Source organism: Cryptotermes secundus, unplaced genomic scaffold (assembly GCF_002891405.2).
Source record: "Cryptotermes secundus unplaced genomic scaffold, Csec_1.0 scaffold434, whole genome shotgun sequence".
In the NCBI taxonomy this organism is placed as follows: domain Eukaryota; kingdom Metazoa; phylum Arthropoda; class Insecta; order Blattodea; family Kalotermitidae; genus Cryptotermes; species Cryptotermes secundus.
Genome location: NW_019738963.1, coordinates 557,692 through 575,287, shown reverse-complemented (window position 1 = coordinate 575,287; position 17,596 = coordinate 557,692). Strand labels below are relative to the sequence as shown.

The window sequence follows — 17,596 nt, the reverse complement described above, 5'->3', positions numbered from 1 at the left end:
TCTGACTCTTGTTCTGCCGCCACCATCTGGTCTGCAGCCCTGGCCTTTGCCACATTCATCAGAAATGCTTTGTATTTCAATTTCGAATTGGGGTTTAGATTTTTGTAAATCAAAAATGAATTGAAAATGGCACAATTTATAAGTCACAAGGCAACTTTCTTTTATCCACTTTATTGTTTATCTAGGAAGAGAATAATAGGCCAAGTATTGATCGACTCTATCAACTCCCTTCATGAACATTTTATACTCGGAAATACAAACAGGCTTCTTTACTTCTCCATGTCTCCTTTGAACATGAACCATGCTCGAATTGTGAATTGTGGAAATCATATTCACAACAAGAGTATCTCTATCTCCAAAAAACAGTTCTGCTACTTCAGACACTTGCGTTGTGTCCGATGGAATTTGTTTCACCCCTGGATTTCCAGTAAACTGTCCCAAAGTAGGCGTTTTGTCTACTTTTCCCCATGTGGCTGTACCCTCAATTTTACTACCTGCACTTCTACCGCACTTTCATCAGAGCTACTTTCACTTTTAATGTCTGTGGCTACACTTGTTTGTTGACCCCTGTCACTGCCACTGTCTCAGTTTCACTACTCCTCTCACAAGGCACGTCAAATAGCTCATCGGAGAAGGAGCAAGATATTTATTTCTCTACGAGATATCGCTTCGTCTTCAACAGCTTCTGTCCTTGATTCATATTGCATTAACATCCTGCCTGGTACATAACAGCTTGAAGGGTCAAAGATTATTTTCCTTTGGAGGGGGAACCAAAACAGTGAGGTCAAGTTACTACCTACTAGGCAAACATTCCAGAGTAATATTATGCAGTAGTCATTCATTTTGGTGGCGCCAGAGAGATGTATAGTGTGTTCCAACTTATCGCATTCTAAAAACCAGTTAACAGGCGAACGGTCCGCCATGTTTAAAAGCGAAAAACCTTTTAAAGGGTGCGCGGTCCGCAAAGTGTTAGGTAACAAGTATTGATATTTGAGAAGTAGGCCAGTAGGCAATGATCAGTTACACATCCACTTACCACATGGATGGCAAGACACTCCCTCTTAGAAAATTCTCGGGAGGGATTCAAGCACACTGCGTTTGCAAAAGTCAAAACAGCCAAAAAAATGGGGCAATACAAAACCCCAGGAAAGTAAACACTCCAAGAAACCACCAAATAGCGATGCTCTATATAGCCGTCTCAAAACGAAGGGGGGCACTAGCCCTCCACAGCCAGTAGGAGAAACCAAACAGAATTTGGACCAACCAAAACTAAACAGAATTTCACTACCACCTTCACAGACTGCTTGTAACCAAGTAGGCTCCGTCCTCTTTTTTCTCACTAGACTAAGCATGCTAGAAACAGCTGGAGGGGAGGGGAGTCACATGCTAAGACTGGAATGGGACAACATTCTAGAATGCTAGANAGGGAGGGGGGAAGGGGGGGGGGGGGGAGATAGGAAGAGAGGCCACTGAAAGGAGCCATGAGTAGTAGGCATGGCTGAAACCAACAAAGAACACTACTTCCATCAACTCCTCTACTGCTGCGTGCATAACAGTCACCACGGTCACATGCTGCTTACCAGCTGCAGGATAGCATTGAATCCCTTTTAAATCATGTCATTACATGTTTAGTATGCCGTAACCAACCAAGAGGTGTCTTCTATCAGATTTCAATAGATATGCCACAGTATTTTCCACTGCTATCAGACTTCAATTCTCTCAGGTCCAAATATTTTCTCAGATCTTCACTTACAAGACCATGAATGACTAAGCGTTTTGAACCTAGATTTATTCTATCAATAACTTCATACATCCTTCAGTAAGTTAATTCTAGGTTGATAACCCCTCTTAAATCCTTTTATTCATCTATACATGTCTCGAATGTTCTTGTATGTGCTTTTCATCACAAGCTCATTAATTTGGTCTTTCAGATATTACCTCTTCTTATTCGGAAAATGCCTGAAGGTTTCACGTCATATATTGTTCAGATTATACCCATTTATTTCATCTTGATCCTACAGCCACTGCAATTTGGCTTCTTTCCTTTGCTCTAACAATTCTGAGCATCCTTTTTTGAACCATGGCTTAAGCTTCTTCAATACATAATAATTTAGACTCTCTTTGGCTAAAATTTTTATTTTCTAATAGTATCCAAACCTCAATCAATAGCCACCTCAGTGTCTTAAGTTTTCAAAAACTGCAAACCTACTTGAGATTTCAACCTAATACTGCTCTCTACCTTCTACCTCATTTGTTTTCTTGCGAATGAACCTCTCCATATGAATTCTGTGCATTGTCTGTTTATTCATTGAAAGTCTCTCCCTAACTTTTGTCAATACCAGATAGTGATCAGTATCACAGTCTGTTCCCAAGAATGATCATACATCAAGTACTCTTGAATGCGGTCTCCTATTAAAATATGGTCAATCTGATTATCCTTCCAACCAATGTCCAAGTAAATTTATGAATGTTACGATGCAGGACTATTGTACTTCTGACAATCAGCTTTTTGGACGTGGCAGTGTTTACTACTCTAACGCCAGTATCATTAATAATTTCGTTTAGACTCTCATTCCCTAGTGTTGTTTTGAAAATATCTTCCTTGCATACTTTGGCACCGAAATCTTCTAATAAAATTCTCATATGGTATGTAAGGAATTTACTGAATACACATAGTATTTCCTCATAGAAGCTGTCCTTCATATCAATCTGAAATAAACTCCGCGTTTCCATGAGTGACATCACATAACCCCACTCCTATCATTACGGAACGCTCGCTAAACACCCCTCCCCGCGAGGCTGTGACGTCATGCAGCAGGCAACTCCGTGCAGTGACTATTGCTAGACAATGCATAGGTAGAAACACCTGACAATACCTGATATCTGTTGCCGAGCAGCAAGGTGTTCTCTATGTTGTCCATGCTGAGCCTAAATAAGGAGCAGCAAACACTATTCAGGAGTAGTAAGTACTGAGCCAGTTACTAGAGAGAGAGAGTAACCAGTCAGTTGCAGTCTAGCATTTGCCAGAGTGAATGGAAACAGGAGTGAGTTCTGATACTGTAGATGGCAGTAATCGTATAATTGTGTAACAGCGAGTGTTCAATAAATTCGCTATATCCAATGCGGCATGAAGTTATCTGTCGCGTTATACACCCAACACGTGACAATATTTTATACTGTTGTAATGTTCCACATAAACAACTTTTGTAACTGGTCTGTATTTACTGAGTGAGAACAAGTTCTGTATCCATCTTGTGGATGTCTGGAATACTGAATAAATACTAATACTAATACATACAAAAAGGTTGTTCTTACATTCTCATGCCATTGTGTAATGCACAGCACTTACATCTTAAGTATGGGAAAACACAATTCTGTATGACAGGTAAAGGTTAAACAACTATGACACAATTGGGACATAAGAGATGAATGCTTCATCTTTATATTAAGAATCGAAGTTCTCCTCAGTATCTTGCTATGCCTCAGGCTTAAGCAACATTGCCACAATTTTCGTCACAAATTCCCCTAAAGGGATATGCGAGCAAGGATGGATATAACATCACTGGAGAACTACAACTCTGTAAAAATTTGAAAACAGTACCAGTGAATGATACAAGAATACTTTTCTAGATGGAAGAATGCAACTCATCATTGGGTGTGATACCAATGGACACATTTTGTTGCGGAACACAAGCACCAATACAAGGGGAGAAAGCCTTATGGAATTTCTGATGAGTTCAAACCTGAATATTCTAAACCATGGTAACAAACTTACCTTTGTGGTCTGCAATAGAAAGGAGGTTACTGACTTGACACAAGGGGCAAATAAAGTAGAAAACCTGGTAAGTAACTGGCATGTATCTGGTGAGCCATCTTTATCGGACCACACATACATATGCTTTCAAATAGGTAACGTAACAACACAAGCTACATTTAGGAATCCTAGGAGAACCAATTGGGAGTCGTACAAGGACAACCCAAAGGTGAATCTGGAGACTATTTCGCGAAGTATACGCACAATAAGGGACATAGATCGATCTGCTGACCAGTTGCAACAGGCTATTATCTTGTCCTATTATCATAATTGTAGAGCCAATACCACCCGCTTACTAAGAAATGCACCTTGGTGGAACAATAAGCTGAGTGGGCTAAGAGCCAAAACAATAAAATTATTTAATACAGCAAAAGCGGCCTCTGTAGTCTAGGGGTAACGTTCCCACCTCATGACTGAAGTTACGCAGGTTCAAACCCGGCGGAGGTTGTGGAATTTTCAAGGGTGGAAAAATTCAAGGAACAAGTCCTCCGGGAGGGACTTTAAGCCGTGGGTCCCGTGTCATAGATTTACGGCACATAAAAGATCCTCGTATCTCTAGGAGACCTCTGAGCAAAATTAGGCAAAAAGTTTCCCGCCCAAGTAGTTTCCAATGCCTCCGGTAGATGGGGAAAGTTATCGGGTACCAGTACCAGTACCAGTAGAGGGCCGACCTCGCTGGCAGAGAGGGAAGAATTATCGGATACCGCTGCCAGTAGAGGGCCGACCTCGCTGGCAGAAAGGGGAGACAGCGGGCACCAGTATCAGTAGGGTATGGCGACAGTAGAAATTAAAGTGGGACATACAACAGACTATTAGTCATGCTGCATGGGGAAACCCACCCCCTCTATACTGAATAAGTGAACTGAATAATATAGCAAAAAGAACAGGGCTGTGGGACACCAACAAGGAAACCCTCATCTGTTATAATAAAGAAATAAGGAAAGCCAAACGATCCTCATGAAGGACATACTACCAGATCAATGATGTACCAGGCAGTGCCAGACTCATGAAGGTCATAGCAAGAAGGTCAGTACTGTCAAGCTACCTAATGGTAAGTACACCCAAACTGGGAAGGGGACACTGAAAGAACTGTTCAGAGTTCACTTCCTTGATTCAAAGCTGATTGATGACTCAGGTGATGGGCGGGGCCAGCACAAGCTGCACGTATGTGGACATATAACGAAGAGGGGAGACTGGAACCTGGCCAGTTGGGTAAGCAATCAATCAAAAATTACATGGGCGTTACGTACCTTCAAACCATTTAAGTCTGTGGGAATGGATGTAATTGCACCAACACTTCTGCAGCAAGGGGTAGAACATACCCAGGAAGCCCAACAGTATAACACACGCAGTCGCAGGAGCACGACACAACAAAAGCACAACACACAAGATAGTGAAGGAGTGCTCCAACAAAGGAGAATGGGCGTGACTGACGTAGTGAGGGGCGACGTAGCGATGTGGTATCCTGAACAATTTTAATATTTTTAACGTTTGACAATGTATATGATAGATACATATTTTAGTTATTTTAATGTGTGAACATGGCATGCAATGAACTGGTTTGACGTGGATAAGTAAGCACCTGAAGATGGCATTATTATGCCGAAACATGTAGTGCGAGGGAGAGAAGGAGATAAATGAGTGTATGCACTGCAAGACGGATTAAATAAATCATGGAAGGGGTAGAACATCACACCTATGCCACATATTCAGAGCTTGCATGGCACATGGGTTTATCCTTATTGCCTGGAGACAAGTCAAAGTGACATTTATTCCAAAACCCAGGAAACCTGAGTATTCCAAGGCCAAGGCTTATCAATCTATCAGCCTGTTGTCTTTCCTTTTGAAAATAACGGAGAAAGTTCTAGAGAGACACATTAGGGAAGGTGCATTGAACATTCATTCTCTGCACCAAAACCAAAATGCTTACCAAATAGGTACATCTACTGAAACCACGCTGCATAATGTGGTAACACGCATAAAAAATGCTATCAAACACAAGGATATTGCCCTTGGAGCATTCCTTGATGTAGAGGGAGCCTTTTGATTGAACCTCTTTTGAAACAATAAAACAGGTTGCTGAAAGGCATGGCATTGAGCTCGCAATATGCAGTTGGATCTGTGCTATGTTGGAAAGCAGGATTATAAGTGCTATATTGTTTGGAGACACCCTGAGGGTGTCTGCGGCAAGATGGTGTCCAGAGACAGGTGTTCTCTCCCCTCTGCTGCGGAGATTGGTCCTGGATGGTCTTCTTTGGGAGCTCAACAGAAAAGGTCATTTCACAGTAGGATATGTTGATACTTACTTACTCATGGAGCTGAGCCCTTCTTGAGAAGCTACCAATTGTGGAGCTACTCAATAACTTCCCAGCATTTTACTGAACCTGAAGGTTCATCATTGTGTAAACAAGAGCCCCCCACTGGTCCCTATCCTAAGCCAGATTAAGTCCATACCACCCAATCCTATCTCGCTAAGATCCATTTTAATATTCTCTACCCACCTACAGTTTGGCCTTCCTAGTGGTGTCTTTCCTTCTGGCTTTCCCACCAATATCCTATGTCCACACCTCTTCTCCCCCACTCAAGCTACATGCACTGCCCAGTTCATCATCCTTGACTTGATCCTTCTAATTATATTTGGCGAAGAGTATAAGTTACAAAGTTCTCCAATTTCCCATCACTTCATCTCTATTAAGTCCAAATATTCTCCTCAACACCCTGTTTTCAAACACCCTCGGTCTATGTTCCCCCCTTAATGTTAGAGACCAAACTTTCTACCCTTACAGAACAGCATTCACTTGCTGGTTCTGTGCCACCTCTGTCCCATCTGACCTCCTGTACTCCCATTAAGTATAACTTACATTTTGACATTTCTTCTGCCACTGTCCTGAGAGAACCTGCCCTATACAGGCTTCTTACATTCCATGTCCCAAATCTTATGCCCATTTTCTTTAGTTAGATCATTTATCCAAATAATCTGTCGAGACCCAAGGCCTTTTGTGACATTTTATATGTTAGAAAAAGTAAAGTTGTCCCTGTGCTTAACGAATTAAGCAATATGCCATGAAAGTGTATGGGGAGTGGATGTACAGATCCACATTTTCTTGACCTCAGCACTACCTGGAGGTGAGTGGTCAGCTTCATGCCCTGACTGCTTTACCCCAGTGGAAAGAGCCCCCTCGTACCCATTCAATAAGATGTTGGGTGGACCCCAGACATGGTCTCAGCGACCCAGAGAAGAGAAAATTCTTGATCCTGCTGGGACTCGAACTCTGCCCCTAGGCTGTCCAACCCATGGCCAGTCACTATACAAACTATGCTATCCTGGCTCTATGTGACAATTCGTAACAAGCATATTTTTTATGGTGATGACCTATTAGCCCAACACCAAACCCCAAAGCTGGAGGACCACCCACTGTTGGCTGTCCACAGGTGCTTATTCGGTATGTATGTATGTATGAAGGGGTAGGCCTTCTCGGCCCTTGCACTTAGACCTCAGTGTGCTTATTCAGTATATTCAGCTACCATCCATGTATGGAGTGTCTCCTCCATCCACAACCTCAGGACGTGCCATGCAGCAGTGACAAGGGACCCACCCAGGATGGGTCATCTCTTTTAACATATATACAAATTATATAAAACACAAAACTTTCCTCCAACCATTACTCAGGCATAATCATGGAAAACTTAACAGACCTGCTTCATGAGTTCAGTCAGTTCAGTAACAGAGATGAGGTTAAGAAATGAATGACAGCCTACCTCTCTCTTCTTTTAACAGGTGTAAAAATATCATCATCATCATCGTCATCATCAGCCTCCTCATACATAGCAATATCATCTGAATCTTCCATCATCTCATCTTCTTCATAAACACGGCCTCGCTCATCAAGTGAAACAGATACTCGGCAACTGCGCATATGCCGACGACGGGATCCCACAGGTACTAGAACAAAACATTCTGAATAACTCTCCACTGCATATATGATTCTTAAAATGATATACTTTATTCATTCATGGAACTGAGGCCTTCTTGAGAAGCCGCCAACTGTGCAGCTACACAGGAATAACAATTTCAACCTCAAAAGGGCTAGGATCAGGTACTAACAGCTCAGCTGTATGGATCTCTATCTGCCTAATAGCACTGACCCTATGCACATTCAATAACTGAGAAAAATAGTTCTTCCACCTATTCAAAATGTTGTGGGAATCTTCAAGCAGATCACCATTCTCATCCTTCACTAAGTTACATCTAGGTTAGCAACCCCTCTTAAAGTCATTTATTCCTCTATACAGGTCTCTAATGTTTCTGTTCTTACTGTTCCTTGCAAGCTCATCAATTTTGTCTTCCAGATATTCCTTCCATTTATTCCTGAAATGCCTGCTGGTTTCACGTCTATATTGTTCAGATTATCCCAAATTATATACTTACCTGCAAAAAGCTGTCCCTGCACTTAATTAATTAAGCACCATCCCATGACATATGGGGGAATTGGGGTATAGCATCTTGTATCTCACCCTCAGTACTGGATGAAGGTGAGTGGTTAGCTTCAAGTCCTGGATGTTTTACTCCAGGTACCAATTAAATAAGAGGCTGGGTGAGTCCCAGACTCAGTCTGAAGGCTGTGGAGGAAAGTCTCTACCCTTGCTGGGAATAAAATCTCAATCTTCAGCCATGAAGCCGAGAGCCTAACACTACTGACTGAGCTTTCATAGCTCCTACACACACCTGTACATTTAAAATATTTATATGGATGGATTCCCAGCAGAAATAAAATCTATAATCTAGTTTTCTCAGTCAAGCAACTCTTGGTGCTAGACATGAATGACCTAACTCATGCTTTCGTAAATTCTACCCTCAATCAATAAATAAGTTTCAAATTAGCTGCGCTGTTGGGGTTTTTTTATTAGTATTCCCAGTACACAGCATCTTAACAGTCTGTTACACAAGCAATATTTACTGATATACAAGCATGACATAAATTTTATATAACAAATATAAAACTTATACGGTGACTACATACTATATCATGAACCCAGAAAAAGCACTTCTTTACAAGTGAACGACAAGAGTTATAAACTACATGGTAACACAGTGATGAAAGTATTTTTGAATGTGAGAAACAGACCATTTCCTTTAAGACTTTTAAGTGTAACTGACACCAAGAGCCAAATTCTACAGCCTCCTCTCTATGTACCTGATACTGCAGATCATAAAAAACCAGCATTCTGCTAGCATTACTGGCATCCAGAGAAAACTCACTTTCTTTCCACTATTAGAATAGACTGCATGGATTTTGATGCAACAAGCAACAAACCCTTTTCCTATTGAGTTCATTTTAAGAAAATTAAAATATTAATATTTCCATAGAAAAATCATACTCCAGAATATAAATATGGATAAGGTACCTTACAAAATAAATATTATGTTTGGTAAAGTTCTTTCACGTAATGTTACCCATTTCCCCCTTCATTTCATTCTGTCTCTTGTCTGGCTGCTAGGCAAAAACAACACGTTTTATAGTGTAAGAGCAATCAGTATCCAATGTTGTATATCACTTGGCGGTCATTTAATACACAAAGTGGTCATTTAGCAGCACAAGAGACAGAGATAACAGAAAATTGGTCAACATAAACATGAAGGGTGTTTCACTCGGGGCAGAACTCGGCATTTCGTTAATAACTCGGATACTAATAAAGATACTGCAACGAAATTTTAACAGTACTGTAAAGTAGCACGTCTGTTCCATGAGATATGAAATGTGTGTGTAATGCGCCATCTGAGTCTCGCGACATGGAGTAGCAACAGCGTCGATGTGTCGCACCCAATAATCAGCTGTCCTTATCTGCATCCAGTGTGTCGCGCCAGTCTAGCCCCTGCGTACTCACCTCTGCTGGTCTCATTTGTTTTTGTGCTTTTGGCTGAGGGTGTTTAGACAGTGCAGTTGTGCTTCTCCAGTGCTGTTCGGCAATGTGAAGTGTGTACACAACAGAAAAATGGATCGGTACACCCTGGAGAAGCAACTGTTTATTGCGCGTGCATATTGGAAAACAGAATCCATCAAGGCATGTCAACAACAATTCCTGGCGAAGTTTGGAGGCAGAGTTCCACCGAGTAAGTCCAGAATTTGGGCCTTGTCCAAAAAACTTGAAACCAAGGGGACGCTTTTGGATCAGCACACAGGTCGTCCAGCAATGTCAGTGGAAACGATCCAGGATGTGAAGGCGCGACTGCTGGCGTCTCCTAAGAAGTCACTGCGCCGAGTTTCACAGGAATCAGGTATTTCGACAAGCACTTGCTATCGTGCTGCGAAGAAATCTAAGCTTCATACATATAGAATCTCTGTGGTGCACGAGATAAAAGAGCCAGATTACGCGAAGAGAGTGGCGTATTGTCAATGGTTACAGACCCTTGTCCAGGATAATCTGGACATTCTTGACTACACTTCGTTTTCGGACAAGGTGTGGTTCCATCTTTCCGGATATGTTAATTCGCAAAATTGTCGCATTTGGGCAAGCAAGAATCCCAATGCAATACACAAAGAACCCATTTATTCCAAGAAGATTGGTGTTTGGTGTGGAATTTCCCGGCGGCGCATAACTGGACCCATCTTCTTCGACACGACAATCCCAACAGTAGCGTACCTAGATATCTTCCGCTGCTTTGTGAATCAAATGGACGATGAGGAATTATCCATCAGTTATTTCCAGCAGGATTGAGCAACAGCACATACCTCGCGCACATGCATGGTCGAAATACAGTCTTTTTTTGGTGACCGCGTCATTTCCAGAGGACTTTGGCCACCGCGCTCGCCCGATCTAACACCGCCTGATTATTTTTTGTGGGGACATTTGAAAGCGCAAGTTTATACCAACAAACCGCGAACCATAGAGGCTTTAAAAGCAAACATAAGTGAGGCCATCCAAGAAGTGACACCTGGCGTACGGGCAAGGACTTTCCAAAAAATGGCGTGCCGAGTCCAATGCTGTCTGGATGCAAATGGTGGCCATTTCCAGCACTTGTTATGATGTCACCAGACTTCACATGAACTGAGGTAAGTCCACTCCAAATTTTGTTGCAATATCTTTATTAGTATCCGAGTTATTAACAAAATGCCGGGTTACGCCCCAAGTGAAACACCCTGTATATGCATATACAGTCGGTAAAATTGACTCTAATATTTATTGGGGGATATCACTGCTATCAACTTCATACAAAATTTTATTTAATATTCTTCTAATATTTGTGATCAAAAAAGTTCAAATAAACATGTGTCCAATTTTGGACGGTTACGGAGTTATGACCGTTTTTTCATTCCCGTATACGCCCTCGTAAGAACCGCGTCTGTCATCTGGTAGGTCGATATTTTTAGCCAGCTACAGACAGAGCGTTCTCGTTATCTCAACACATGAGAGCTACCTAAGGCGCGGTTCACAACCAAGCGGCAGCCTGTGTTGCAGCCGGCAGTGGCATTTTCGAAAATCAGCTTTAAACACCAATCAATTCAAATTAAAGGTAATTTCATGAAGGTAACTTTACATTCATACTTCAAATGTATCATGTATTATGCTGGGTTATTATTTTGTTCCGTTTATTGTCAGTAATCGTTACCTTCTATTCTGAGTTTAAAAAGGTCATAACTCCGTAACCGTCCAAAATCGGACACATGTTTATATGAACTTTTTTGATCACAAAGACCTAGGAAATCACCTCCTGCAGTTATGTCCTAAAGTCGTGAAATGTCCTGTATATATGGCAACAATGCAAAACTTTGAGGTCATATCTGAGAAATTTTAGGGACTCACTTCTGTAAATCAAGTAATTTTAAAAGAAGTGTTAGAAATGTGATAAATAAGGTGAAATGAAGGTATGGGGGAAATCATCCAAAAATGCAGTGAAGTGAACTGTGATGATGTGATGGGTACGAAAGTGTAGTGAAGTGGAATGAAGGGAAGGCCATGGTGAAATGTGAGTACCTCAGTTCATGACATCATGTATTTTCTTACTGTTACCGTTTAGTGCATAGTATGCTTATTTTGTTATTAATATTAATTTATTTCATTGTAGTTGTAACTATTCATTGTGTGTACTGTGTCCTTTATTATTTGTGTAGTTTTGTGTGCTGTGTTCTGTTTGAGTGTTGTGTGTTATTTTGTGTCACGGGTGTTATTTGTGAGTTGTCTTACTGTAGTACCACTGCCACCAGGTAAAAACCCATTTGCAGTTTAAATAAATAATAACAATTAGTCTGAGAACTAGTGCAATTTAGGCATGTAAACAGAATAATATACTATAAAGGTAAAAGGTAAAGCTATCCCTGTAACAGGCCATGAAGACCCATGGGGTTGTGAGATGTTGAGGCTCCCACATTTTCTAGACAATCGTCTCACAGATGGAGGTGAGGCCATGAGCCTTACACGCCAGCTGACCTTTACCCCAGGAAGATTCCTGGTACTCATTTCCATTAGGGGCCAAGTCCATTCTAGGGCCATAGTGCGGCTGTAAGGATTAGGACAACTGAAAAACCCAATAACCTCATCGGGAATTGAACCCACAACCTTCCAGCTTGTAGCATAGTGCCTCAACCAACTATGTTACTGCATGTCCCCCATAATAAATTGTATAATCATTAATTTATAATCCTGTTAGCCTCACTATACACATTGAAACACATGAAGGGAAGTAATAAGGAACATGAATATCTGCGCTCAAAATTTACTTAGTGACACAGTCTTTTCCATATATTTTCATCAGAGTCAATTTCAGTGTGAAATATTTTCAGCATTAAAAAAATGCATAATCCTTGGATTGGAGATCACAAACTTGTCGAATACAATGTCATTAGCTTCATAAATTTTCACAGGAATCTGCAGATTCCGTTTTGTGTGCCTGCAAGTTCTTGTATAACACTAGTACCTATCAATCAAAACAGAACAGTATAACATCTCAGTTGACTGTAATCTACAGATTCACCACCAAGACAACCTATAGTCTTACAGCCCTTATCTTGTAAAAAAATATTACTGCATCCATGCCTATTCCCAACCCATTACCCAACTGATCCACCACACAAATTGCTGAACTAAGCCCCTTCCATTTTCAGCTGATCTATTAAGCTGTATAGAAGGATAGGAAAAGCATAGACCTCCCACCTATATCAAGTAGAACAGAATGCAAGACTGACAGGAGAAAGAGTCATCAGGGATATTATGGTAGTGACATCCAGTGCAACATTTTACTCACGACTGAAAACACCATCATCACATGCTCTTAATGAAGGTCTTAACACAGATTTTTAAGAAAGGTAAATAGTGTCTTCAGTCTACCAGTTTGTTCAACATATTCATTAGGCTACAAAAATATCAAGCACACTGATGCCTGCCTTGCACAAAAACGTCCTGGCATGATCAGCATATTGTCATCGTAACTGTTATCATGGGAGACAAACAGAAGCAACAGATTATGAATTAGTATCATGTTAATGCAATACTAAAGCTGAATCAAGCAATGTGAAATCTAATGTATATCATAAGTTCACAAACATAAAACAATTCTGTACGTGGATTCTGACCCTTGGAACACCGAAGACAGCATAGACCCTTAAATCATACCAAAATATGGTAAGATATGTCAGTATACAAGCATTCTGAAACCATATCACTACCTTGTTCTGTATAATGGGAGCGCAAGGTATAGTCTGTTGTTGACGACCGGTCGCGATCTTTGTTGTTAAATACAAAACGGTTGCGTAATTCACGACCCCAGCCAGAACAAGACTGAAGAGTGTAAGACTCATTCTTTTCCACTCGGCGCTGACTGGAAACGCTCTCTACCTCCTGTAAAATAATCCATAGTTTTTTTTTTCTGATATGACGGGTCTCAAGTTCACAAATATACGCTTCAAAAGCTGAGATATTCAATGAAAACAAAGGATGCTTAAAGACGAAAGGATATCACCTCAAGAATTTCCTCTTTCACGGATGAGTGTCTAACAGGCATTGCTGCTTCCAAATCTTGAGTTACGTCGCAACTTCTTGTCTTCACCATTTTCACATGAACAACCTAACTGAGGAGTTGCAAATTCTGCGACCCACAACTTCTTTCAACATTGATACCATTCTTGGTTCTGCGGCTTCAACTCCTAGTTCAATGGCCGTTAAAGTGGTACAACACAAAGATTAATTTTTCTCTTACTAGATTTCAACTACGTCATAATATTCTTTCAACGTTCTATACATGGCCTTTTCGTATACCCATTTTATCATTCTAAACTCTACTTGTAATACACCCCTCAATTCTAAATTCTAAATCATCACACCTACACAACAGCAGCAACACCCAACCATACGCACACCAGACCACACAGCAGCCACAGGAACAGGACTGCACAGAACACTGCTAAAATGGCGGTAATTTATTGTCCATAACGTCCAACGTGTAACATGAAATATCCCTTAAATTCAGATTAAGAGAAATTCAAATTTCCAGGATTAGTTTGTATCAAAAGTGTAACTGCTATTGTTGTTAATGTATCTGACGAGTTCTCTGTATGCATATTTAGGAAAATTTCGGATTTTCTTAATTCCTGAAGGAAGTTAAAATTGAAGCACTATACCCATCCTGTTTGATATTAGAATTGGTCTGCCACTGCGAAAACGTATAAGGAAAACAGGAAAGAAAAATATTAGTGTAACCTTGGTAGGAACTGCTTTTTGTCATTCTGATATTTGCATTTTAATTTAATGCGTAAAACCTATATGAATATGAATAGTGGTTCATAGTGTAGTATAACTATTTAGGTGTTAGGTACATTGTAAGAAGAATGATATGCAACAGAAGCCTGCACCCATGTACGTGAATTAGTTTGCAGAACGGAACATCAATCATGCTTGGGCTGATCAGCAGATTAGTAACACATGTTGAAAATATTATTGGTAAGCTTACTGTTGGCCCTTATATTCACTGAATTTTCGAAAGGTGAATTGAGTATGTGCATTCCATGAATCTTCGTTACTTCAGATGTGGAATAAGTTAGTGTATAAGTATACACTACAAATGAGCAGAGGAAACTTAAATTTGTGGTACACTTAATTTAGCATAAACGAAAAATACCTTATAATTATTTCACAGTGAGTATTATAATCCCATAACGAGAATGAGCAGAATTTATTTACACTCCATAGATCATAGGTCTAAGCCAAGGATGTAGAATGTGTCAGTACATATAATTAATTATGTAACATTTAAAATTTCATGATCTGAGTGTAAGGTGAAGAATAGTGCCTTCAGGGCAAGAATGAAATAACCGTTATAGTCACTGTCATGAGATGTCAGGGTAAGAGATATGAAAGAAGGAGTTTTTTTAGTTCCAATTGAAATTGTCTTTTAACTGTCAATAAATTTTATAAAGTACACGTTTATAGAACACCGTAAAGTTAGCTGTTGATCTGTAAAGAGCGTATCTGTACCCAGTGTTCACTTTATGAATCTGATGGAACCATTTCATAGTTGTCAGTTATAAATACTGAAACAAATCTATGGTAAGGGGGAAGTGTTAGTATGAAAAATCTCTTACATAAACATGTACATGATTCAGTCCTCTGACCACCAGCCATACTTCTGATTATTTTCTTCAGCAGAAAGAATACTTTATTACAATACCAATATGTGGATAACAAAATTATTTTGTTGGCATAAAATTACATATATTACATTTTATAAATGATTGTAATTGAAATACATACATAAAAATACAATTATTGAATTTTGAACATTATCTTTCATCCTTTATTTTATTTAAAAACATTTCAGATACTGGATTCCACCTACATCCTCAGGTGACAGCCTACTCAATTAGGGCACACACATGAGGTCTTGCACCTAGAGTCTTGTGAGGGTCTTTTAATGTTTGTCTTAACATCTGCTGATGAGTTCTCTTGTGTTTGGTTTATATTTCCTGTCTTGTGTTGGTTCTCATGTCCAGAGATAGGGACTAGCTCTATCTCTTGGGCCCAACTGAGTAGGCTTTCACCTGAGGACAGGGACAGAATCCAGTCCCCGAAACATTATTTTTAAATAAAAACAGGATGATAGATGATGTCCAAAAAAGTCAAAAATTATATTACAAACTTTTAGATCATATTTATATATAAAACTATTTTTATTTATTAAATTAATTTCCTTTCAGTGGATTACATAGACTTGGACTTCACTTTGTGGCTAACATGGATGCTTACCCCTTTAATAATTACATTCCTTTTGCCTCTGATTATAGTACTTCTGCTGTATTTGTCTGCACTGAATTTTTATGTCTACAAATTACATAGGTAAGTTTACCTCCTACATAATCATTCTCATTTTTGTTTTGAGTACCAAAGTATTCATTCTGGTTAGGTTTATAGAAATAGTGGTTGATAACTGGAAATATATGAATTAGGCATTAACAAAATTTTCTTAGATATGAAATAGAAAAGCAGTGAGTTAAATGTAAATTGAAGAGTACTATCATGAGGGATGTAACATTGTTTAGTGTTGTGGAAGTTTATCCACTTCTCACTGGAATATACTGCCTCCATTTTCAGAGTTGAAGAGTAAGCCAAGCAGCAAACGTATCCTAAGTTGATACCACTATAAGTACTTTCCCCTTGGCGCTACAGCCCTCATTTTGGCCTAGGCCTACCTCCACGAAACTCTCCATTTTCACTTAGGTTTACTAGATCGTAGACATTCGGTAGGACTCCTTGGGCACGTGATCAGCTTGTCGCAAGGCCTCTACCTGTACACAAACACAGAAAAACACACACCAAACATCCATGCCTGAGGGAGATTCAAACCCACGATCCCAGCTTCCGAGCGAGCGAAGACAGTACATGCCTTAGACCACTCAGCTACTGTGATCAGCACCACTATAAGTATATAAGTACAGCAGTAGTAAATTTTCGATAAACACAGTCTAAATTTTGATATTCAGGACTGAAGTATAATTAGAAAAAACTCAAGCAGTTTATTATTACTAATTCCAAAGTAACTTATTCCTTGCATCAAAATCCTTGAGAAGTTAATAGTAACTCAACTAGTCAAGGAAATCTCTGCCTTTTAGGAGACCTGAAAGTTCATTATCATGCCAACAAGAACCTATCACTGGTCCCTATAGTGAGCCAAATTCAATCAGATCACACACTTCCACTCCATTTGTTTATAATCAATTTTCATATTTTCACATCTCTGCTGACATTTTCCAAGTTGTATCTTCCCATTATATTTTCCATCCCAAACTCTGTATGCATTTATTATGGCCCCCCTAACCCTTTCCTGTTGTAGCATTATGAAAAAATCCACAGGATGGCAAGGGTTTCTAAATGCCTGCGGAGCCACTAGGTGAGGCGTTTTGCCTGAAAAGTTGGTGCAACAAGGGCATAAAGTGAAAAAAAAAAAGCACAATGTGTACTTACATTTTTGATCGTCCAGTCCTTGGGCCAACTCAGCACTGATATAATATCTGTCAGTGAAAAGCTTGTAGTCTTCAATACCAGTCACACTAAGTCCTAGTCTGTCTGTAAAGGAAAGAACTAACCTTGAAATAAACAGGTTTTCACAGTACGTCAAGTTACACTCATTGCCTGTAAGTTTTCTGTAATTTGGAAGTATACTGTGAACACAACCAGTGTCACTTTTAGCTAATACAAATAATCTGGTGTGGGGGGCATGCGGTAGCGTAGTTGGTTGAGGCACTATGCTACAAGCCGGGAGATCATGGGTTCAAGTCCCGATGAGGTCATTGGATT

At 40.0% G+C, this 17,596-nt stretch overlaps 2 protein-coding genes across 8 annotated transcripts in view; one reads left to right on the top strand and one right to left on the bottom strand.

The window, feature by feature from the left end:
• LOC111871451 (ATPase family AAA domain-containing protein 2) overlaps positions 1-14,188 on the bottom strand; it is a 109,380-nt gene extending 95,192 nt beyond the window's left edge. For all 5 annotated transcript variants that reach the window (XM_033754261.1, XM_033754262.1, XM_033754263.1 and 2 more), the window contains exons 1-3: positions 13,770-14,188; positions 13,477-13,648; positions 7,574-7,757 (exon numbers count right to left, since the gene is read on the bottom strand). In XM_033754261.1, the coding sequence (XP_033610152.1) occupies positions 7,574-7,757; positions 13,477-13,648; positions 13,770-13,859 (446 nt within the window). In that variant the 5' untranslated portion in view covers positions 13,860-14,188. The remainder of the gene's footprint in view (positions 1-7,573; positions 7,758-13,476; positions 13,649-13,769) is intronic.
• Positions 14,189-14,296: 108 nt separating this feature from the next.
• Positions 14,297-17,596, top strand: part of LOC111871452 (transmembrane protein 68) — a 28,137-nt gene continuing 24,837 nt past the window's right edge. Inside the window, exons 1-2 of one of the 3 annotated variants that reach the window (XM_023864592.2) lie at positions 14,297-14,746; positions 16,087-16,138. In XM_023864592.2, the coding sequence (XP_023720360.1) occupies positions 14,698-14,746; positions 16,087-16,138 (101 nt within the window). In that variant the 5' untranslated portion in view covers positions 14,297-14,697. Of the gene's footprint in view, positions 14,747-15,999; positions 16,139-17,596 lie in introns of all 3 variants that reach the window. The other 2 variants (XM_023864593.2, XM_023864591.2) reach the window with 2 other exon arrangements.